Source organism: Caretta caretta, chromosome 2 (assembly GCF_965140235.1).
Source record: "Caretta caretta isolate rCarCar2 chromosome 2, rCarCar1.hap1, whole genome shotgun sequence".
In the NCBI taxonomy this organism is placed as follows: Eukaryota; Metazoa; Chordata; order Testudines; family Cheloniidae; genus Caretta; species Caretta caretta.
In genome coordinates, this window is record NC_134207.1 from 254,752,725 (window position 1) to 254,776,618 (window position 23,894).

The window sequence follows — 23,894 nt, forward strand, 5'->3', positions numbered from 1 at the left end:
AGTGGGAGTTACACACACAAGGTGACGGGGATTTATTTTTACTGAGGCCTGGTCCACACACAGTTTTTGTACTAGTATAATTATTTCAGGTAGAGTGTGCTTTTTTCCTTTTAAAACCAATATCATTATACCACTGTAACCCCTGCGATGGAAGCAGTTATATCAGTAAAAGTTATTCCCCGTCCTATGCAGAAATAGCTATACAGTACTCATATAAAGCACTTTTATACTATTATGGCTGTGTCCACACTAGGGGACTTGTATAGCTTTTAACTATATTGGTAAAGTTAAAGTGCTACAATTTCTGTATGTAGACTAATGCTGACAGAAGTAAAAGTTTTAATCAGCTATTGGATTTAAAAGAAACTGTTTCCCAAATCACTTTATTTTGCTTGACATTGTTTTATATTTCATTTTAAAAACTTGTGATGTGTGAAGCTAGTGTATATTTCTTTATACTTATTGTCACAAAGGCCAATGTTCTAAGGCCTCAATCCTGCAAACACTTGTGTGTGTAGGTATTTTACATATGTGAATAGTTGGAACTATTCACATGCTGGATTAGGGGCCTAAATTATTGCCGAATGTAGTCTTTTTGGAAATTAACCAATTTTTCCCTATACCATTTAAATCTTAATCTTAGCTATGTTTTTGCTTAATTCCAAAGGAGTGTTAAAATTAGTATAATTTATTACTCTGTAGGCATGCTAAATTGTAAATTTAAAATGAAATTACCTTAGTAAATCATTTGTGCCTTAATCCTGAAGTCCTTACACAGAGTTCAAGCAAAACTTCTACTGCCTTCAGTAACAGTGTTGTCTGAAGAACAGGAGTACTTGTGGCACCTTAGAGACTAACAAATTTATTTGAGCATAAGCTTTCGTGAGCTACAGCTTACTTCATCGGATGCATTCTGTTGTCTGAGTAAGAACTGCAGGAACATCAGCAGGTTTCTCCACCCATCCTTAAATTAGCACAGTATTGCTAATCCTATTCTTGTTGTTTTACTCTTTATATTATGGTAGTACACAAATACCACAATCAGATTGGAATCCCATCGTGCTGGACATTGTATAAATACAAATTAAAATAAAACTATGATTATGTTTTTAAAATTCAGCTTTATATATCCTATATTATGTTAGACATTGTTTGATATTATAGTTTGTTATAATATAAAAAAATTGGAATTATGATTTATAGGTGTGAGCTTTTATAATTGTACGTTTGTGGTGTACTTGCAGGTCAGAGGTATTTTGTTAACTGCTCACATTTATTTTTCATTTTTTTTCATGTTTTAGTTTTATTTTTATCTCTGTGTCTTACATGCTTCTCAGCCTACATGTTGTTTTGATTATCAATAATTTTATATTTAAAAAGTGATACAAGGCCGTCTCTTCCTTCAAAGATGTGGATTGAGATATGGAAGGGAATGTACTCTCAAAACCCATCTATGATCTCAAAATAGTATCTTCTTGGCATGGTGATCCGAAATTTAGAGATTTACTATGTTGCTATGATTCCTGTCTATGACATGATGATCATCAGTCAACCCTCTTTTCTCACATTTTCACTTTGTAGTTTTTTTAAAGTCACTTTGCAGACCTTTTAACCTCACTGAGGGTTGAAATTTTCTCTACATAAATTTCAGTGGCGGGTTGAAATTTTCCCCATATAAACTAGTTTAGCAGTTAAGTAAATTTAGGAGAAATTGCCTATGCCTGCATGTGCTTTGCTTTTCAGAAACTTTTAGTTGCTTGCTTTATTTTATTTTTATTTCTTTATTTTTATGTTGCTGAGTTTTATACATCTATTTTCTCACCTGCCGTATCCTAGGGGGCTTGGAGTACCAATAATACAGTGAGCCCACCTTCCTGGTCCCCAGACATTTCAGAAGGTCGGGACATTTTTAAATCCAGACAGCTTCCTGGCAGTGCCATTTGGAGCATCAAAGTGGTAAATAATTTGTATTTATATTCATGTATCCATTGCTATCTTTCTGCTATAGAGCCTACTAATGAAAACTATGTATAGATCAACTGAATTAATCTTCCATTTTATCACTGTTAACTTTGACTTTTTAAGAAAACTGTTAAAGTCTGAAGCTTTTAAATTACAAAAATATAAATTTATTAAAGCATACACGGAATGTGATGGCATTGCATAACTTTTGAATTTTATATGGCAAGATAATTTGCATTACCAATTTTTAATGAACTATGTTTTAGTACTTCACTATTTTTTGGCTATTGCTGTTAAATAGCTGTCAAGGAGTTACTTGAGTGAGAGAGAGAGTGAGTGTGTCTGTGTGTCCTGAAGACTGCTGGCAGTAAGGAGAGCCAGACTGAAAAGGACTGAGCTCTGGGCTGTTGCAAAGTGTGTTGCTGTGGAGACATTTTTCAAAAGGCATTCACAGTGACATATGTTTAAACTTAGAAAAAAACTATTTGACTGTCTTAGAAGGGGCCAGGCTACTGTCTCACTGATAGCTACCATCAAAAAAAACAAAGAAATTGAGGGCTTGTCTATACAGAGCAGCAATGCACACTTTAAGGGGGTGATTTCTAAAGCACACTAATGTGCATTAATTGTAGAGTTGCTAGGTGTCCGGTTTTTGACCGGAAGACCAGTTCGAAAAGGGACCCTGGCGGCTCTGGTCATCGCTGCTGACCAGGCCATTAAAACTCCAGTTGGCGTGGGGCTGGCAGGCTCCCTACCCGGATCCTCATGACTCCTGGAAGAGGCAACATGTCCCTCAGCTCCTAGGCGCAGGGGCGGTCACGGGGGCTCTGCACACTGCCCCCACCCCAAGCGCTGGCTCCACAGCGCCATTGGCCAGGAACCGCAGTTCCTGGAAGCAGTGACACATCCCTTGGCTCCTAGGTGGAAGGGTCAAGTGGCTCTGCATGCTGCCTCACCCCAGAGCCCGCACCCCCAGCCAGAGTCCGCACCCCAACCCCCTGCCCCAGCCCTGAGCCCCCTCCCACACTCCAAACCCCTCAGCCCCAGGCCAGAGCCCCCTCCTGATCCCCAAACCCCTCATCCATGGCCTCACTCTAGAGCCAACACCTCCCAGCCAGAGACCTCCCGCACCGTGAACCCCTGCCCCAGCCCTGAGCCCCTTCCACACTCCAAACCCCTCAGCCCCAGCCCAGAGCCCCACACCCCCAACCATATCTCTCACCCCCTCCCACATCTCAACCCTCTGCCCCAGTGTGGTGAAAATGAGCAAGTGAGTGAGGGTGGAGGAAGAGCAAACAACAGAGGGAGAGGGCGGGGCCTTGGGGCAGGGCCTTAAGAAGGGGCGGGGCAGGTAGTGGGGCATGTGTGTTTAGTTTTGTGCGATTAGAAAGTTGGCAACCCTAATAATTGGCCAGTGAAGACCCTGCTGCTGTGCACTGAAAGTTCCCTAGTGTGCTTTAGCATAATGCTGTTTCAAACAGCACCACATTAAAGCACACTAGAGAACTTCTAGTGCACACCAGCAGTTAACACACAACACATTGGCGTGCTTTGGAGATTACAACACCCCCACTCCTACCCCCAAAAAAATAAATAAAAGTGTATGTTGCTGCTCTGTGTAGACATGCCCTTACTGGGATTATTACAACACTAAAAAGAGAGAGAGAAAAAACTTAATGAAAAAATATAAAACCATAAGTAGGTTGATGTTGATTTCAATTGATTTATTTTCATCTCACTTTAATTATCATGCTAATTTGCTTTATTTTAATTTGATATTATCTTAGCTATTTCTGCTTGAAACATTAATTTTCAGCATAATGTCCAGCATTAACAGTGATACAGGTTTGTGCTATTTCTGTCAAATTGTTAGTCTTGTGAAAATAAAAATACTGATGTGCAATCTAAAACACGCAAGGTTAGGAATTTGTCCAAGCATTTTACTTCTAAAGAAAGTGAATCTTCTATGCAGTGTGTATATATTTTACACTCTATACAGAGAGGGGGAGAAATTAAACATTTCACTTGGCTACTTAAAGAAACTTTAGCCATCAACACCTCCTTCCTTATTCTTATTTCTAAAATGCTGTATGATTGCATTGCCTGACAGTGCACAGTTACTTTAATTTATAGTTCCAATAATATTGTTACTAGTGGAATATTTGGATTCTACCTTGCAATAACTATCACCACAAATTTCTATACCAGGGGTTCTCAATCTTTTTCTTTCTGAGGCCCTCACAACATACTATAAAACTCCACAGCCCATTTGTGCCGCAACAACAGTCTCTCTGTGTATAAAAGTCAAGGTCAGCGTTAGGAGGTAGCAAGCAGGGCAACTGCCTTTGGGCCCACACCACAGGGGACCCCATGAAGCTAAGTTGCTCAGGCTTCAGCTTCAGCCCTGGGTGGCGGGGCTCAGAGCACTGGGCTTCAACCCCAAGGGTTGGGGCTTCGACTTTCTGCTGTGGACGCCAGCAAGTCTAATGTCAGCTCTGCTTGGAGGACCCTCTGAAACCTGCTTGCGTCCCCCCAGGGCGCCCTGAACACCTGGTTGAGAACCACTATTCTATATCTTCTATAAAAATAGGGGATGGTATATCTGAAAATACTATTGGCCCTATTGAGGCGATAATGTTACCTTAAATCCATGGAACTCTTATGAATATTAACGGAAGCTGTTCACATGGGTCTAGAGCAGTGATCACCAGCCAGTTACTCACGATTGACTGGTCAGTCGTGATCTCTGGTGGTGTAGCAGTGCTGCTGCTAAGGCAGGCTCCCTGCCTGCCCTGGCCTCACATCACTCCCGGAAGTGGCCAGCACAGCCCCGGGTGAAGGGCAGGGGTCTTCCTATATGCACTGCTCCTGCCTGCAAGCACCGCCCCTGCAGCTCCCATTGGCCGGGACCAGGGAGCTGTGGCCAATGGGAGCCGCGGGGGCAGTGCTTGCAGAGAAGGGCAGCACGCGGAGCCATGTCCATTTCCCCCCTCTCCTCGCTGCAGGGGCCTGTTGGCCCCTTCCAGGAGTGACGTGAGGCCAGGGTAGGCAGGGAGCCTGCCTTAGCTGGCAGCAGCCACTCTGCACCACAGACCGGGAGCTGCCGGAGGTAAGTGCTGCCTGGCGGGAGGCCACATCCCAACCCTGAGCCCCCTCCCAGAGCCAGCACCCCATACCCCCTCCTACACCCTGAGCCCCCTCCTGCACCCCAAGTCCCAGCCCTGACCCCCTCCCAGAGCCAGCACTCTGTACCCCCTCCTTCACCCTGCCCCAGCCCTGACCCTCCTCCCAGAGCCTGACCCTATACCCTCTCCTACACCCCAAGCCCCTGCCCCAGCCCTGACCTCCCCCTCCCAGAGCCAGCACCCTGTACCCCTTCCTCTACCCCAACACTCTGCCACAGCCCAGAGCCCCCTCCTGCACCCAAACTCCCTCCCAGAGCTTGCACACTCGCCCCCTCCTGCCCCCCAATCCCCTGCTCCAGGCTCAGCCCAGAGCCTCTTCCCACACTGTGAACCCCCCAGCCCAGAGCCATACCCCCTCCCGAACTCCAAACCCCTACCTTTGCCTGTTGAAAGTGAGTGAGGGTGGGGGAAAGAGAGGGGGATGGAGTGAGTGGGGCAGGGCTTTGGGGAAGGAGTGGGATAGATCCCAGGTTGCCCTTAAATTCAAAAGGTGATCTTGGGTGTAAAAAGGTTGGAGACCACTAGTCTAGAGCAGCGGTTCTCAAACTGTGGGTCGGGACCCCAAAATGGGTCGCAACTCCATTTTTATGGGGTTGCCAGGGCTAGCATTCGACTTGCTGGGATCCAGGGCTGACACTGAAACACAAGTTCCACCCCCATTAGGGGTGGTAGGGCTCTGGCCCCCTCTCCTGCCACCCAGGGTGGCAGGGTTGGGCTTTACTCCACCCTGCACCCGGGGTCATGTAGTAATTTTGTTGTCCGAAGGGGGTCGCGGTGCAATGAAGTTTGAGAACTCCTGGTCTAGAGCATCTTCCATTGACATTAAGGAGAGTACCATAGTTCAAAGGCAGTACGTGCCTTTTATTGAGTGAATTGTTTTGTCTTGGTATTTTTGGCATCTTAAAATAGTTTGGAGCAAGCATTCAGATAGAAATTGTAGACTTGTAGATATTTTGTGGACAGCAAAATTAAGTTAGAGTAGAGTAGCTGTTAACATAGATTTCTTAAAATGCATTTAAAACAAGGACAAATGCTATGTATCTAGTAGTAGAAAAGCATAGTAGGAAATCTGCTGTATTGAATATATACCTTAACTCTCATTGTATAAGAACAGAAGAAAAGGTCTAAGGTATGTGTAATCTGTTCAGATGTGATCTGAAAAATATCAGCCACAATTCTATAGAGACATAGCAAATAATAATGTTTTCCTCTTTTGGAAGTGATCAGTGAGTTTTCTGTGTTTTCTTTTGCTTTGTTTTATTTTGTTTTTCTAGTTCAGTGTGAAATAAAAAACCTTATTCATGAAAGCCAAATTAATTAACAATAATAATGTCAGGTAATTAACATTTGAAAAAGTATGAAATTTACTCCTCGCCCTTCCCCCACCCCACCCCCAATTCGCTGTATTTAAATTCACCTCATCAGTTAAGGGATCCCAACTCAGCACTGTCACCAAGCATCTACAGATTAAACAAGGGTGGGAAAAAGAACAAACCACTAGCAATAAGTGTAAATATTACAAATAAAAATATTTTAGTATTATAAATAATACTTTCTTTAGGGTATTAAACAAATTAAACACTGAAATCTTGATCTTGTTCCGACTGAATCAGTGGGAGTTTAGTCACTGACCTCTGTGGGAGCAGGATCAAGCCCTAACATGTCTGTGTGACTATTTACAGCAAAGAAGTGTAGCTACTGTATAACCAGTAAATTGCCCACGCAACAGTCCTAACACACCTGGCTGTGTCTGAGCTGCATGTTCTTAAAGAATCGAACAAGAGGTAGAGTTTAGCTGGAGTACTAGGCAAGAGGGAGAAAATGTATTTCAATATTACCAGCTGTGCCTGTAGTAAAAATTAGTGTGTGACAGGTTTTAAGTACTTTTGTTGAAGGCAATCCTTTTTATAATGGTTGAAGACCACAGACAGAGGAAAAGGTTTTAGTCTGAAGTTAAAGGTATTCTACTACAATTTATGCAGAGATTTAATAATGGTGGTCTGGCTTGCCTATATCCACTTGAAACCACAGTTCTTCTTATTTATAATTACAAGGAAGTGTCCCTACACTAAAAGAGATCTGGGTTGTATTTAAATTGCTCTTGTATATTAAATAGGGCCGTGGATCAGGATTCGCAGGGAAGCGGAGACCACGTGGTGCGGGTCTTTCAGGAAGAGGTGGCAGAGGTAGATCAAAACTGAAGAATGGGATTGGGGCTGTTGTCACTCCAGGGGTAAGAACATATCTTTTTAATCATATATGTAGTTTGGTGTGTAACTTCATTATTACAGCTCTCATTTTTTTAGAGAAATTTTGTATCTAAACAAAATAAGCAATGAGAAATAGTTTTGATAACATTCTAGTTTTCATTAAATGTAATTATATATTTTAGATAAAAATGGGGACTAACCTGTAGCTAATGGATCCAGAACAATTTTACATCATCTACATTCCCTTTTAAAAGGATATGGTTGAGGATCATTCTTTCCACTTCCACACATGGAGGTGACACTAATTAAGGGAGCTTTCCACTGGGCCAGTAGACGTGGGGAAAACAAGACCTATACTGGATTATATCACCTTCTCTCAACCCTGTTATAATTCTCCTGAGGGTACTCCAAGGGTATTGGGGGTCTGTGATGAAGAGCTGTCCATGGAAAGCTCTTCTTCTTAGGGCAATTCAGCAAAGAACATAAGCATGTCTCACTTTAGTTATGTGAGTTGTCCCATTGGCTTCCTGGAACTACTTATGTGCTTAAAGTTAGGCATGTGCTTACATACCTTGCTGAATAGGGGCGTAGCTGTTGATATCAACTTGAATATCCACAACTATCTTAATGCTACAAAGCACTAATTTACACTTATGGAAAAGCCTAATATTTTAATAGGAGTGCAGCCAATAGCTTTTACAGAAATAATTACTAAACATTTATAAAATTCAGTAGAAAATATGGTTTCCTTTTTGTCTAATTCTGTAGGTTGGTCTACACCAGGGATCTCAAACTCAAATGACCATGAGGGCCACATGAGGACTAGTACATTGGCCTGAGGGCTGCACCACTGACCCCTCTCTCCCCCCGCTTCCCCGCCTCTTCCCACCCCTTCCATGCCCCCATTCCAACCCCTTCCCTAAAATCCCCATCCCAACGCTGTCCCCTCCCTGCCCCTAGGGGGTGCAAGAGGGGTGCAGGGTGTGGCAGGGGGCTCAGGGCAGAGGGTCGGGGTGCAGGAGGGGTGTGGGGTGTGGCAGGGGGCTCAGGGCAGGGGGTTGGGGTGCAGCAGGGGGCTCAGGGCAGGGGGTTCGACTGCAGGAGGGGTTCGGGGGCGGGTCTGGCCCAACACGCACCAGGGGCAGGGCCGGCTCCCTGCCTGCCCTGCCCCCGCGTTGCTCCGGGAAGCAGCCGGGACCTGGGGGAGTGGGGCACAGGGGTCTGTATGTTGCCCTGGCCGCTCCTTCAGGTACCTCCCCCGAAGCTCCCAGTGGCTGGGAACAAGGAACCGCGGCGAATGGGAGCTTCGGGGGAGGTACCTGGAGGAGCGGCCAGGGCAACACACAGACCCCCTGTGCCCCACTCCCCCAGGTCCCGGCCGCTTCCTGGAGCGGTGTGGGGGCAAGGCAGGCAGGCAGGGAGGGAGCCTGCCCTGTCCCCAATGCGCGCCGGGCCAGAGCTGCTCTAGATAAATGTTGAGGGGCCGCGGGGAGCTGGCGGGCCACAGAAAATAACCCTGCAGGCCGCATGTTTGAGACCCCTGGTCTACACATAGAAAGGTGAACATTTGCTACTAAATTGTATAGAATTTTTCCATGAAGGCCTAAAGCTTTATTCTATGCCCATTGAAGTTAATGGCAGCCTTTCAGTTTACTTCAGTGAGCACCAGATCAGACTCTTAAAGAAGACAGATTTTGCACTGAGATGTGGTGGCTATACAGTGGTAGCAAGGGGGAAGGTAGCAGTGCAAAGGCACCAGCCATCTCCTGCACCTGGGGTCTTTTTTCCACGGATGGGACTTTATAGCATTAGGAGATCATACCCCTTCAACCACCTGATGCCCCAGCCACTGTGGAGGGATGAGTAGTTGGCAGCTCCATATAGTCAAACTTGCAGAGTTTCTTGGTTCCCACTCTACTACTTCAGCTACTTTTTCTGCAGAAGGGTACAATTAGCCAAGGATTTTAGGTCCTACAATTTTGGATCACCTCAAAATTGTGATAGTTTGATCCTCCAAATTCTAAAGCTCAAATTCTGCCCTCTGGTGCACAGAAGTAGTTCCCATTAAGTTAGTAGGACTTGCCAGCAACACTTAACGAAAATTATTTAATTATTCTTGTAGCTGTGCTGACATCAGTTAGCATTGCCTCAGAACGATGTTTGGACTGGTGAGCTGCTACATGGGTTAAAAATAGTGTTTAAGCAGAAATGGCATTGTCAACATGAGGTTTATGAGGAATGCACTTTAAAAAAATCCACATTTGTCAACTCAAGTGGCAGTGGGGAAGAAAGGCAGGAAAAGAAAAAGATTCTTTTTCTCAAAGGGTTTTACAGAATCCTTTTGGAGAAGACACCATAAGTACTATTCCTGAAGGAGATGACACTTAGCCACGCAAAATGTTTTCATCCCTAGGACTATGTACTTCATCTTCCAAACTCTCACAGTCCCTATTGGCTCATAGCGCAAGAGTCCTGGTTGGATCATCTAAACTAGCAAAACATCATACATAGGGAGATTTGCCTATAGTCAAAACAGTTTAGCTGTTCATTAATGTTTCCTCCACAGTCTTGAAAAATTACGATAATTATTTTGTTCAACCAAGAGGCAGGGGAACTACACACCTAATCCATGAATCCAGGCAAAATAGTGCTACTCTTAATCAACGGAACCTAGTGTAGTAGACCCCCTTCATTCAAATAAAAAACAAAGGATTGAAATATCACCATTTTTAGCCCTCTCCTTCCCTATATTTTTTTTTAAAAAGCTCTAATATGAGAAGTTGATAATTCAAGCATTCTATTTAGTGCTATACCAGGTGTGACTGAACATAGAAAAAATGAAGTTAGAAATTATTGTTCAAGCTTATGCATTTGAGAAATCCAGTCATAGTATTATGAATTTGTCAGATGTTAGTTGTCTTTCATAGATCCTTGGTCACTCTGATATGGCTCAGGAGGGTGACAAGTCTGTGTTGGATTTTAAATCAGAAAACAGTGAATTGTCTTGCTTTTCTGGGTTTATTTCCCAGACATAATCTTCTAATAAAGGTTTGTTAGTATCTTTGGCTTATTTTGGAAGCCTGGTTTATGATTGTTTATTTATGTAACTAATTGTATCTCATTATTGAATTAGTATAAATATATGTAATGATGTAATTATGTGCAATTACAATGTAATATTGCATTTTTAAAATTCTTGCTGCATTTTGTGAAGACCATTTTATACATAACACATAGCTTTTTAAAGTCTGGCTCAGTTATTTGAAAATATTTTAATGAAATAAGTGTCTTCAGGTCTAAAAGTATGGAAAAATTGTTTAAAATAAAGTGAAAACATTGAGTTACGGAAGCACAAAAACACATTTTAAAAATCCTAATATCTGTCTGGGGGCTTTATGTGTGTTGCCTTCATATAATCTAGATGCTTAAATTGATTTTTGTTTTGGTTTTTTTGTGGGAGGAAATTTGCTTATTGGCTGTGGTCTAAATGTCTGTGCAAAGTTTTCAAACCAGAGTTAATTTTCACAATCACAGTATAAAACCCTATAGAAACCCATGAATGGGAACAGCTGCACAACCTTAACTGCTAGCCATCATTTCTTTAATACAACCGGAGTACTTATCTAAATCAAGTATAAAAAAAAATAATAATATATAATTTGCTTGAGCTTCATTGTTCTTCAATTATGGGTATATACTACACCTTTAATATTAAAATGTGCTATTAAATGGGCTTTGTTTATTAATGAGCAAGAATAACAGCAAATTTAGCATATTCAGATAAACCTCTGTTTAGCACAAAGTGCATTTCTGTCAACCTGTTCACTGCCTTCCCATTTCCCCCATGTGGATCCCAAGATGCATAAGAGTACTATCTGGAGGAACGGGGAAGAGAGACTGCTGCAGAAACGTTTGACATCTTTCTTTGTGGTGAGCGAAAGTTAAGCAGAAGGGACCCTCCACATGATGAAAAAAATGGTACAATGTGGCCACCAGTGTGTAACTTCTGGCAAATGTGGATTTTACTGGTGATTACTTTGTATTAATAAACATTTGCAAGGTTTCCTGATGAATACCCAGAAATATAGATCTTGAAACCAGCAAATGTTTTTTACAGTTTATGATAGTCTGTATATATTTATATTCTGAAATATTGTACTACTTGTTCAGTTCCAGAAGGACAGTAGTAAACAAGAGTGAAAAGTTTGTATCTTCAGCTATGAAAATATATTCATATGATGTTGTTTTTTGTAGGTCACAACCATGGATGTTTCATCTAACAAAGATGAGGAAGAAAACTCGATGCATAATACAGTTGTACTATTTTCTAGCAGTGACAAGTTCACTTTACATCAGGTTGGGATACCAGTTACTCTGATGGTTGTAATGAAAAAGGATTAAATGTCTCTGTTATGAGTTGAATTATCCAATGTACGGGTGGGGTTTTACTTTAGAGCAGCTGCATAGTGTTGGATGTTGTGTATTTGCCCATCTTTGAAAACTGTTCTTTCTGTTGTTCTAGGATATGTGTGTAGTTTGCGGGAGTTTTGGCCAGGGTGCAGAGGGCAGGTTGCTTGCATGCTCTCAGTGTGGTCAGTGTTACCATCCCTACTGTGTCAGTATTAAGGTAAGTACATTGTTACATTAAAATTATTTGACAATATTGTTTGCATATTGTACTTGAATAGCACCTCATTGCTTCCAGTTTTGTCATAATTAGGAGAGTGATTATCTTGTTAAATATTCTTCAGCTAATGTGACCATTATTTGTATGCAACTTGTGAAAAACTTTAATTAAATGTCATTTTATAGTATGCACTGCCTCAAGAGAAATTAACCTTTTTTCTAATTTCACAATCATAAATAGCACTTATTAATCTAGCTGTTGGTTAAAATAACATGTTAAAATATAAGCTTAAAATCTTAACACGAGCAGAATTTTTTTAAGAAAGAAATTATAGTGCAACTTCATTTGCTAGGGTGTCAGGTTTAGTTGATTCAATTTGTCTGTTGGCTGTCAGAATTGACAGCAACTAGGGTAGTTAATATATTTCAGATTCATTAGTCTAGGAGAGAATGTGAGAAAATTAAATTTGAATGGTATGAGATGACTTAGCAAGCACATAATAAGCTATTTACTGCAGCATATAAACTGTCTGTTGCTCATTATATAAGTGCAGTTATGTAAAATGTGGGTATTTTTTAAGATACCATTGGGTTTTACTTTGCTTTTACATGTGCTTTATGAAATGCTGTGTGCATTTTTCATGAGAATATAATTTGGTTCTGCAGTCAGATGATACTCTTAAATTATATTTTAAATAACTTCAAATGGATGATTTGGTTCTACTCACTAAAACCCCAGTGTTAGGCCTCACAAAGAATTTGGAATGAAACAGGATTTTTTAATGAGTTCCATCTTGGCTTTGCTACAGGCAAACGTATTGTTGCACTTCCCCATGAGCAGCCTGGGAAAGAGCTTGTGACTCCCCTGTTGCTCCGAAGGAGTAAACTGCACTGGTAGAGACCCCAGTACAGCATATGTTCCCAGAATGCTGCCGAGCTACACAGGCTGTCACACTGTGGTGTCAGAACCTACACTCCAGCCAGTCCCTTCCCGTTCTGCTACTTTCCCCACCCACCTGCGCAAGTAGGGGATATATAGCAGCTTTGCAAAGCTTGCTTCCCTTCCTGTGTTGCTACCAGTGATGCAGATAATCAGCACAGGTGCAGCATCTCTACACCTCTACGTAGCCAGATCAGCAGTGGACCCAATGTTTACTATATTGAAATAAATGTATACAACATTTAAAGCCTCTACGGTTGTTTGGGAATAAGTTGCACACTGCCTTCCTATCTGCAGATTACTAAGGTGGTGCTCAGTAAAGGATGGAGGTGCCTGGAGTGCACAGTGTGTGAAGCCTGCGGGAAAGCTACAGATCCAGGAAGACTGCTTCTCTGTGATGACTGTGACATCAGCTACCACACTTACTGCCTAGATCCCCCACTGCAGACAGTTCCCAAAGGAGGCTGGAAGTGCAAATGGTGTGTTTGGTTCTGGTGTCAGAAATGTTTACTGTTGTTTCTTTTTCATTTCACTATATTTAAAACTAGTATTGAAATATTTCAGCTAAGTATTTCCAATGTCAGTTTAACCATAATTTCTCTTTTAATTCAAGTAATGTTTGAGGGCAGGCATATATTGAACAAAAACACCTACCAGATTTCCTATTTGATCAGCCACAATTTAATGTGGAAATCATTGTCTTCCATTAATACTGTGTATTGTGCCAAGGATGCTGCAAGTGTAAACAATCTTACTTTGAACCCAAGACAATAAAGACATTCTTGTTTGTGTTTTGCAGGTGTGTTTGGTGCAGACACTGTGGAGCAACTTCTCCTGGTCTAAGAAGTGAATGGCAAAACAATTACACACAGTGTGCTCCTTGTGCAAGTTTATCTAACTGCCCAGTCTGCTTTCGCAACTATAGGGAAGAAGAGCTCATTCTTCAGTGTAGGCAATGTGATAGGTAAGAGTTTCTAACATTTTGTGAAATTATTTTCTGTGAGTCACATTTTACGCTAATGATGTAACATGGTACGGATGGGAGGAAGGGTTGTCCTGTGGTGAAGCCAGCTGAAGTGGGACTCAGAATTTATTAATTCATTTTCCAGTTTTGCCACAGATTTCCTGTGCGAGTCTGGGCAAATTGCTAAATTTCTCTGTATCTTGGTTCGCTATCTTTAAAAGTGATATTTGCTTACCTCACAGAGTTGTTATGAGTATAAATCTATAAGTACTTGACAGAGTATCATATAAATAGATAAGAACAAAACAGACCATCACATATACAGGCAAAGCAATGCTAAAAAGTGTCTGAACACAAATATAGTTTTCCTTCTTATTAAGGGTGATAGATAATGTAAGGGAGTGTTTACAGTATTTAAACACATGTACAGGAAAAAGCATACATAGAGAACATGGATCATCATTGTTTCTTCCTAAAATAATCAAACTATATAAATATTTCCTTTATTTATTATTACCTCAAAAACCATATACTGATATTTGGGTCTCTTAAATGTTAGCCATTTCCTTTAAATTGTATTCCCCCTCCCCCATTTAATTTCTAGATGGATGCATGCAATCTGTCAGAATTTAAACACAGAAGAGGAAGTGGAAAGCGTAGCTGATATTGGTTTTGACTGTACCATGTGTAGGCCGTACATACCACCAACAAATGGTAAGAGGACTTTTGAAACCGATGACTTGGCAGCTGTGCACAATGCAATACAGTAGGTTTGGGAATGTTATGGTTCTGTGCTATGGTTGGTAAAGTCCTCGATCATTGCAGAACGGAGGCTTTCCAATTATTAGAGGCTAGTTCTTTAGCACCCCATAGTGACTGACTGTAGGAGCGCCATTGCAGCATCAGAAAAGATTTAGCAGATTGTCAACGGTTGAGATATGTGATATAGAGGGGGAATATGACCAGTTTGTTGAAGATGGGTTGGGTTAATATCCATAAACCCTATGCGAGCCGGAGATCTGTTTCAAATCATGGTGTTGGGAAGATGAAACACAGCTCAACTTCCCAGCTGTCAGCTGGGAAAAAAGAATTCATACTCCTTAAAGATATTTGCACAAGAATCTCGGCTTCCAGTTCCAGACAGGGCAAACCTCTCTGAACTTAACACTTTCAGGCCTTCTGAGGTAGCAGTAGTGGTATCCAGAGTGTACGTGACCTTTTCTCTATCTTCGACAATTACACACTGCTAATGCCACCACTTCCGCCCCCAGAACTTTGTAGCCAGTTCCTTCTTGACTACCATCAGTGAAAGAACTCTCTGCTGGAGTAGCATCCAAATCACTTAACAGCTGCAGCCATGCTCTCTCCATATTACAGTATTGCCAACCTGAAGAGATAAAAAATCATGAGTTGGACTCCCTTAAGAGATCAAAAGTCATGAGTCCAATCCCCGAAAATCATGAGACTGTTCCAAAAATAATGATTGAAAAAAAAATGAATTGGAGTACGGGGGGTTGTCTGTCAATTGATTTTTGAACCCCTCCCTGCACCCATCCCCTGTGTGCGTGAGCAAGTGAGACAGTATTGTCAAACTTCAATCTCTCGAGTTTATTGGGAAAGTGATTTTGGTCTCTGCTGAAGGAGCTCTCACCTCCACGTCTGCCCATCCCCACCCCAGCAATTCATTCTGCTCCCCTCAATCCAGACTGCACCCCATCAGTTCAGCTCTCCCGCAGTCAATTCCCCATGTCCCCTGTCCCTCAGTTCTGCGTCCCATCAGCTACCTCCCCCCCCTTAGTTCTGCCCCCCAGCTTCACCTGTGCTTTTACTGGGGTTCTTCAGCCTCTTTTCCCAGGCCTCGGAGGGCTGCAGCAGGTCCCCTTCTTCCCCTTCTAGGCAGAGAAGGAGCAATTCCTTCCTAGGCTGGATGTTGCAGGTGTGGGGGAGGAGCAGAGGTGCCCTCCTGTCGCTCACAGGTGATGGGGGAGGAGGGAGTGGAGCTACCCTGGGCTCTTTACATCCTTCCTTCCCCCTGCCCTCCTGTGAGAATGGCTTTGGGCTGCTGAGAGGATGGAGGAGAGCTCTGCCTGGAGCAACACTGATTGGTTATTCTGCCCCAGGAGCCTGGCAAGTGAGTCAGAGAGCCAATCAGAGGGCTCATATTAGCTAGAGGACTATAGCTTCACATCTTATCACAAGACTGGCTCCAGTCCCAGCCAGAATTATATCATGTGAAAAAATTGCACAAGTTGGCAACACTATTGTCTTATTACCCATTCTTTTATAGGACTGACTGACTGATTTCTGCGGCTGATGGTTCTTCTCTTCCTTTGTTGTTCTCCTTGACCACACTGCAGCCTTTGGCATTGTGGGAAACCATTCTGTCTTCTAGAACCACCCCATAATTGTGCAAGTGTGTCTGCTTCTCTCCTGCCATAGTTCTCCTATATATTGAACCATTTTTCATTTGTCCCTGGTGGCAGTGAAACCTCTGCTCTAGAGCTTGTCTTCGCTGCTAAAAAACCTGTGATTTTATTTCGGGATAACCATCACATGTGAGCTATCCCAAGGTAAAAACACAGTGAAGACAAGGCACATCAATTTTACCATGAGATAAACTTGCCAAGGTTAGTCCTATATTTCCACCTGGAGTTGACCGCAGAAATCATACCTTGCAGTAAAACTAAAGTGCCTTATCTTCCCTATGTTTTTATCTTGGGGTATCTCAAATGTGTTAGTTACCCCGAGGTAAAAAGTACCGGGTTCTTTTAGCAGTAAAGATAAGCCCTAAGGCTGCTCTTCTGGAAGGTTAAATTTGCAACCTTCTGCTTTGTTCAGTCTAAGGCTATGTCTATGCTGCAGAGTTTTGTCAGCAAAAGGCAGCTTTTGGACACAAAACAGTGGAGGTGCACACACTGCAATGCCACTTTTGGCAACAAAATTCTTCAGTTTTGGCAACAAAATAAAACCACCTTGACAAGAGGCGTAAAGCTTTTTGTGGCAAACTTAAAGCGGCAAAGTGTCAGATGCTGCTGTTTGTTTTATCGCCATAACTGGCCTCCCCCAGTATCCCACAATGCTCGCCGTGACGCTCGGTTTACTGTTTTGAACTCAGCTGCCCTGCCGGCATGCGCCCCTCTCCTTTCAAAGCTCCCGGAAGTTCTGACAGCTGAGTATGCAGCTCAGCTCTAGCAACAAAGAGCAAATCATTAACATGGAATGCTCCTGCTCTATGAACAAAGAGGCAGGCAGGCAGGGCGGATGTGTGTGTATGTGAGAGACTGCTTACTGGCAGAGCCAGGGAGGGAGGCCGGGGCTGATGTCGGGGGTCTCCTCTTCCCCTTGCCTTGGGACTTGCTTCCCGCAGCTGTCTGAACTTAAAGACAGCATGCCGACACACTCACTCTTCCCCAACACACACTCTGTTTCTGTTTCTCCCATACACGCACATGCTCCCTGTCTCACCCTCTCTCCCCTCCTCCCTCCCACCCCCCACACTTGAGTTGAAAAGCGGCTGACAATCTAGTAGGGTGCCTGTGGAATGATGGGACTGAGAAAGCTGCATCATGTGATGCTATACCTTCCCCATAAGGCATTACAAACCCTTCCCAAAGCATCCTGCAGCCAGTTGCACAGTGGGATAGCTACCCACAGTGCACTGTTCTCTGTGTCGATGCAAGAGGTGCTAGTGTGGATGCGCTCTGCCAACACAAGGAGCATAATGTGTATGTGCCATAGGAGTTTAATTAAAGCGGCATTGCTTTTGGCGACAAAACTCTGCAGTGTAGACATAGCCTAACTGCTCTCTCGGTCATCCATCTGTACTCTGAGCTTAATTACCTTTTTTCCACTGATACTCAACTCTACATATCTTTCACCATCCCTAAAGACTCCTCCCTAAACACCTTCTTTAGTTCTCCCCTTCGGCAAGAAGAATATCCTTGAAGACCATTCCATTTCTGTCTCCATCCTCAATTCAGATCTGCCATTTCTCTCTATTATCTGTATTAATCTTCTTATCTCAGTTATCTGTAAATCTGTCTCTTGCCACTGTCAAAACATAATTTGTTTGCGCAACTTCCTTGACTTTGTCTCTAGAGACTTCACCTTTGCCATCAACTGTTAGACTATTGCACCTCTTTCCTAATTGACCTCCACAAGCCCCAAGTCTCCACACTGCAGCATGTACATGAATACCACTGCCCACTGTCTTGCTTATCAGTGAAATATACCAAATCACCTCTATTTACTTCTGTTCCAGTTCAAAATTGCCCTTTTTGTTTTAAAACACTCTGTGGACTAGATCAGTTGAGCTCATATGTGAAGTCTGATTCTACTGACCTTCCCACTCCACTCATTAGTATCTGCCTGCTTCTGTCCTTTCCTGTAGTCTCACTGGAGCTACTTGTGCCTTTCCTCCTGCGGCTTTCCTGTTTTCCCTCTATCTCATCACTTCAAAACCTATTTCCAAATTTCATCTTCAAATGTATCTTTTCTTCCTTACTTTTTCCTGTTCACTTTTGACTCTTGTGTATGTCACTTAATTTCTTTCACTGTTGGGGGATTGCTGATTGATTACTTTAAGTTATTAATCAAAGTGCTTAGCTAATTATTTTGTGATTTTCACCATATAGCATTCTCAGATGGTCTGTAATTCTGGCATAATATAATTAAAGCTTGTATAAATGACACTGACAGAAAATAAAGTTGTGTTGCATAAGTGTATTATTCAGTGATATTTTTAAGGGAGTCTTGTTGATTCGTTCAGGCCAAACTTTCACTGGTCTCAATTTTTTGAATATTTTCTATGAGGATTATTCTCTAGATTCTAAATATTTCCCTTTTTATTAATCTATTCTCTATTTTGATAAGAAAATAAAAATAAAAAGCTGCTATTTCAGCAACTTATATGTAAACACATAAGCTGACTTCAAGATCCATAATTGTGTGTATGCAGAGATAGGTGGTTTCTTGTGTAGCTAGGTCCCAAATCAAATAGAGACAACTACATTCTCCTCCATCTATTCCTTCTGCATGGCCTTCTAGGGTTGCCCCATGTAACATTTCATTCTGGAGGTCACAGAAACCTAGATAACAGGAAAGGAGTGGTCATAAATGTTATATTAAAATAATATGGGGGAAAAGTACTTCCAAGCCCCAAAATAGTATCCCATAACTGTGGATCTCCTTGTTTGTTGTTTATACAACACCATAGGTGTGCATGGTGCTTTACAATCCTTGGTCTGAGTTGGTGACAGTCTAAATCAGTCACAAGAGCAGACACTATCTCTGCCATACTTGGTAGATAGAAGTTTCCCTCAACCCCCTAGCATCATTTCCAGATTGAGTTTCTGCCAATTCACTTTTATTCATGTTCCTATCTTGAAAAATGGTCTAACTGCTCCATCTGAGTTTTACAAGAGACCTAGAGTGGCCTGTTCTCTGTACTAGAGCCTCACTTGCTCTCACAATAGCCTCACATACACATTGTACAGTAAGACTGACAGGATAGAGCCCTCTGAAATCCCACATGAGGGAGCTCTTGGGGACAATGAATGATTGACCAGTGCAGTCCTCTGGGAATTCTTTGGAAGGAAAGGAATCACTGTTCTGTGATACCACCCAGCCCAGCCATAATGTACAATCAGGTTGGCAAAACCTTACTGTCACCAGCCAACTGCTTGACACTGTAAAAGATTCAGTATACTCACCTGCTCATTGTCCATTAATAGGAGATCACAGCCAATTGTAGTCTCCCTACCATACTTGGGTCTGGGAAATCTGAGTGTTCCCGATGGCCCCAGAGTTGCTTGTTAGCCATCTTTTCAATGATGTTGGGAATGCAACCAGAGTAATCATTTTATTTTTAAGGTTCCAGGCATGTGTTGCCAATAATATAAAAGAGACTAAAAAAAAGTTTAAATGAAAATTAGTTGACATTGTCACCTTAAATCAATTCTGCACTATCCCAATAAATGAGTTATTTGATTTTATTTCAATTCACTTAATTTTGTTTTTCAGTACCTTCCTCAGACTGCTGTGACCCATCAATTGCATCTCAGATTGTTTCAAAAGTAAAAGAACTAGGTAATTTTTTAAAAAATGTAATATTTTGATTGTCTAGAATAATTTTAGGTGATATTTTTATTTGGAACATAGAGATTGTTTTCTCTGATTTTATCATAGATGCACCACTAAGAATCTTTTATCATTATAAAAGGATAAGGTTTATTGTTTCCCTTGTCTCCCTTCTCTAGATCTTCTATTATTTGTCACACCCAGTTTGTTACAATTATCTTAAATTAGGCACTGAGCCTGCAAAAATTTAAGCACGTGCTTAACTTGAAGCTCATGAGTAAACAATAAATAATCCCATTGATAACAAGTAATCTCATTTTAATCATTGGGGCTATTCATGTGCTTTAAAATTAAGCATGTCCATAAGTGATTGAAGAATCAGGACCTTAGCCTGTAAACTGCTTAGGGCTTTCTGTGTTTGTAAAGTGCCTAGTACAAGGTGGGCCCAATCTGGACTGGGGCCTGTGGGTGCCAGAGCAATTACTGTTGTTTGTGTATACTAGCACCTGGAGGTCTCAATCCAGCCCCATTATGTTTGATGCTGTACTTGCATATAGTAAAAGTCGGTACCTATTACAAGGAATTTCCTGTCTTAAAAAGAGTTTGCAATCTATAAAAAAAAAAATGATACAACAAAACTGTTGTACAATACAGTGAATAAAAATGTTGCTGTAACTATTTGGGTTATTTCTTCACTAGAGAAATATCTTTTTAATAAATGATTATATGCACAAACCACCTGTAGATGGCCCTTTTGGGATGTTGTGTAAGAAGACATTTTTGTTCATTTGTTTAAAAGGAGTGAATGTTACTGTTTGTCATATTGAAATATCTGTAAGAGCTATGTTGTCCAGACGGTATTTAGTTAGCCTCACTGGTGATTACCATTATTGAGCTGTTTGCCTTTGTATCGCCCCTGAATGAAGGTTACCAAACTTGGACTCTGCTGATTGCCAGAGGAAATGAATTTGAGTCAAGGATCCCTGCCTACATTGAGAACTAGGGACTGTCAGCACATGCTTATCACCACACCTTAATAGCCCTGTCACGTCACTGGAGAGAGGCAGTCTCACAGGTCTCAAGAAACCTGGGTTCAGTTCCTGGCTGAGAGTTTGTCTACAGTTGAAATGTTGCAGTGGCACAACTGCAGTTGTACCACTGTGGCGCCTCAGTGTAGACACTGCCTACACCGACAGGAGGGGCTCTTCCATTGGCATAATTAATCCGCCTCCCCGCTAAGTGGTACCTAGGTCAACAGAATTCTTCTATCGACCTAGTGCTGTCTGCACCAGGGATTAGGTCAGTTTAATTACGGCACTTTTTTCACCTCCCACAAGTAACGTAGCTGGTCTACCTAACTTTTTAGTATAGACCAGGCCTCACCCACAGACTTCTTATCTGACTTTGGGAAAGTAACTTAATCTACCCTGATCTTCAGCTCCCCTTCTGCAAAATGGGGGATAATTCTTCCCTACCTCACAAGGGTTTTGTGAGGATAAAATCTATTAATTGTCATGAGACATTCCAATACTACCATGCTTGAAGACCACATAAGTATCTAGATAGACAGGTGGCAGAAACCAAAAATATAAGACTGGTCTAGTTATATGAGTACGTCAGGTAGGAGTCCAGCTCTGGATACCTTTTGAAGACATCAGCTGCTGTAATGCAACCATTCTTTTTAATGAGTTCTTGCAGTGTGTCATGTTGTGTTACTGTATTTGACATTACACTGTAAATTATAAAGCTTTGTCTGTAATTTATAAGATAGTGTCAGGTACCTCTGTATTATTTATACTGATATCCTTCAAGTTCTAGTGCTTAGAATCTGTCATGCTTTGACATTTATGTGAATGGTTAACTCTTTAAAGAAGTGTTCAAATAATTCATCCAAGACTTGAGTCAAAGTATAAAGAGTTTTATATTCCTGTTATGATTCATGTAATTTGTATAGACCCACCGAAGACATATACCCAAGATGGAGTCTGTTTGACAGAACTGGGGATGTCTCAGTTACAGAGCCTCACTGTTACAGTGCCAAGAAGAAAACGGACAAAACCAAAGCTTAAATTGAAGATAATAAACCAGAACAGTGTAGCGGTGCTACAGACACCACCAGATATCCAATCAGAGCATTCCAGAGATGGAGAGATGGATGACAGTAGAGGTAATGGTCAGTATGTGGCATGTTTTCAGTTTGATATTTGTTGCAATACATGCATATATTTGTACATGTGGCTGTATTTTAAATGTATTGTTTACTGCTCATATAGGTGCTTCTGTTTCACTCTCATGCTAAATGGTTAAGATGGAGTAACTGTGCGAAACATGATTTTCAGTGTTGGTAGCTGTCCATTTCAAGGAGCTGGACCTTCCTATTACTTATGTTCATGTTTCATCTATTCCATAGGCACTGACTCCGTGGGTGCTCCAGCCCCGGAGCACCCACGGGGAAAAGTTAGTGGGTTCTCTGCACCCACTGGCAGCCAAGCTCCCCTCACCCCCCGCTCCACCTCCTCCTCCACCTCCTCCCCTGAGCGCACCGTGTCCCTGCTCCTCCACCTACCTCACAGCGCTTCCCACTGTCAAATAGCTGTTCAGCAGTGCTTAGGTCATTCCAGGAGGGCGGGGGAGGAGTGTGGACACGGCGCACTCGGGAGGAGGCGGAGAAGAGGCAGGGCAGGGACGGGGACTTGGGGGAAGGGGACAGAATGGGGGCTGGAAGCGGGCGGGGACTTGGGGGAAGGGATGGAATGCAGGCAGGGCAGGGGCATGCAGGGCCGGGGGGGCAGTTGCGCACCCACTGGGAACAGTGGAAGTCGGCCCCTATGAACTATCCCATACAGAAACCATGTCTTTAAGACGAACAGCAGGGGCAGCACAGAAGGTCTAGCTGCCCTTCCATAGGACACCGGCGCTACAACTGTAAATTTTGCACACTATGGGGAGTACACAGCGCACTCTGAGACTCTCAGACCCAGAGCAAATGCTGTTAGAAAGTTGTAGCCCCAGGGCTTAACAAAGAGACCTCCAGACTTCCTGGCTTCTTTCAAATGTGATGCTCAAAAGTAAGGGTGAGATGGCATAAGAGGGTACTCAGGGATAGTTGAATTTCTTGTTGGGGGTGTCTCAACTCATCCTTCTCTAGATACAAAGAGGATCTGGGGAGGGCATGGAATTGCCATTTCTGACAGAGAAGAAGTTGTTGACCCCAGTCGGAAGCAGCACATTCTTTTACTTCCCTGGCCAAGTGAGCTTTTGTTTGACTCCATAATCCCAGACAGGACAGAAATTGGATTGGAAAATGGATTGTATCTGGTTTAAGTGGAGTTCACTGTATATCCTGATAATTGTATTGTGGACTGTCAAGTTAATCCTAAACCTGAGGAAAGGGTTACTAAATACAGGTGTGAAAGTCAGGAAATAAATTACACAAGTGTCTATTGAAAGTGGAATGCAGCCACTTTCCCCCACCTCACCACACTCTGAAATGCTTTCTGTTTATGCAACATTGTCTTGCTGTTAATCAGATTAAATGTCATAAGAGGCTTTTTGTAGATATAGAGAGTTCTTGAGATAAAGTGATTATTTAACTGTAGTATGGTGTCATGTTAAGTTGTTGATATAAGTAGCAAGGCAGTTGTTTGATTGGCATATTTTTAATCGTGATCTGTTGTTGGCTGGAAGAAATGTGTATTTCTGGATGACAACTCTGCTTTTCTGGCACAGTGGAACTTTCTAACATTAGAGTAAAGCTTGTCCGTGTGGGAGACAGAGCTTTCTCAGGGGCAGACCCAAGACCGTGGAATGAACTCTCAAAAAACTGAGGACCATCCCAAACCTCACCACCTTCTGCTCCAAGTGCAAGGCTCACTCTTTTGACCTGCCTTCTCTACAGAAACAGAGAGCAATGTGTACATTTAACAAAC

The 23,894-nt window shown here is 42.3% G+C and overlaps 1 protein-coding gene across 10 annotated transcripts in view; it reads left to right on the forward strand.

The window, feature by feature from the left end:
* Positions 1-23,894, forward strand: part of KMT2C (lysine methyltransferase 2C) — a 328,257-nt gene that overhangs the window by 220,180 nt on the left and 84,183 nt on the right. For 6 of the 10 annotated variants that reach the window (XM_048837560.2, XM_048837566.2, XM_048837562.2 and 3 more), the window contains 10 exons: positions 1,837-1,956; positions 7,264-7,380; positions 11,216-11,287; positions 11,612-11,713; positions 11,880-11,984; positions 13,221-13,402; positions 13,723-13,887; positions 14,492-14,601; positions 19,909-19,974; positions 21,920-22,138. In XM_048837560.2, coding sequence (XP_048693517.2) covers positions 1,837-1,956; positions 7,264-7,380; positions 11,216-11,287; positions 11,612-11,713; positions 11,880-11,984; positions 13,221-13,402; positions 13,723-13,887; positions 14,492-14,601; positions 19,909-19,974; positions 21,920-22,138 — 1,258 coding nt within the window. The remainder of the gene's footprint in view (positions 1-1,836; positions 1,957-7,263; positions 7,381-11,215; positions 11,288-11,611; positions 11,714-11,879; positions 11,985-13,220; positions 13,403-13,722; positions 13,888-14,491; positions 14,602-19,908; positions 19,975-21,919; positions 22,139-23,894) is intronic. The other 4 variants (XM_048837563.2, XM_048837565.2, XM_048837568.2 and 1 more) reach the window with 3 other exon arrangements.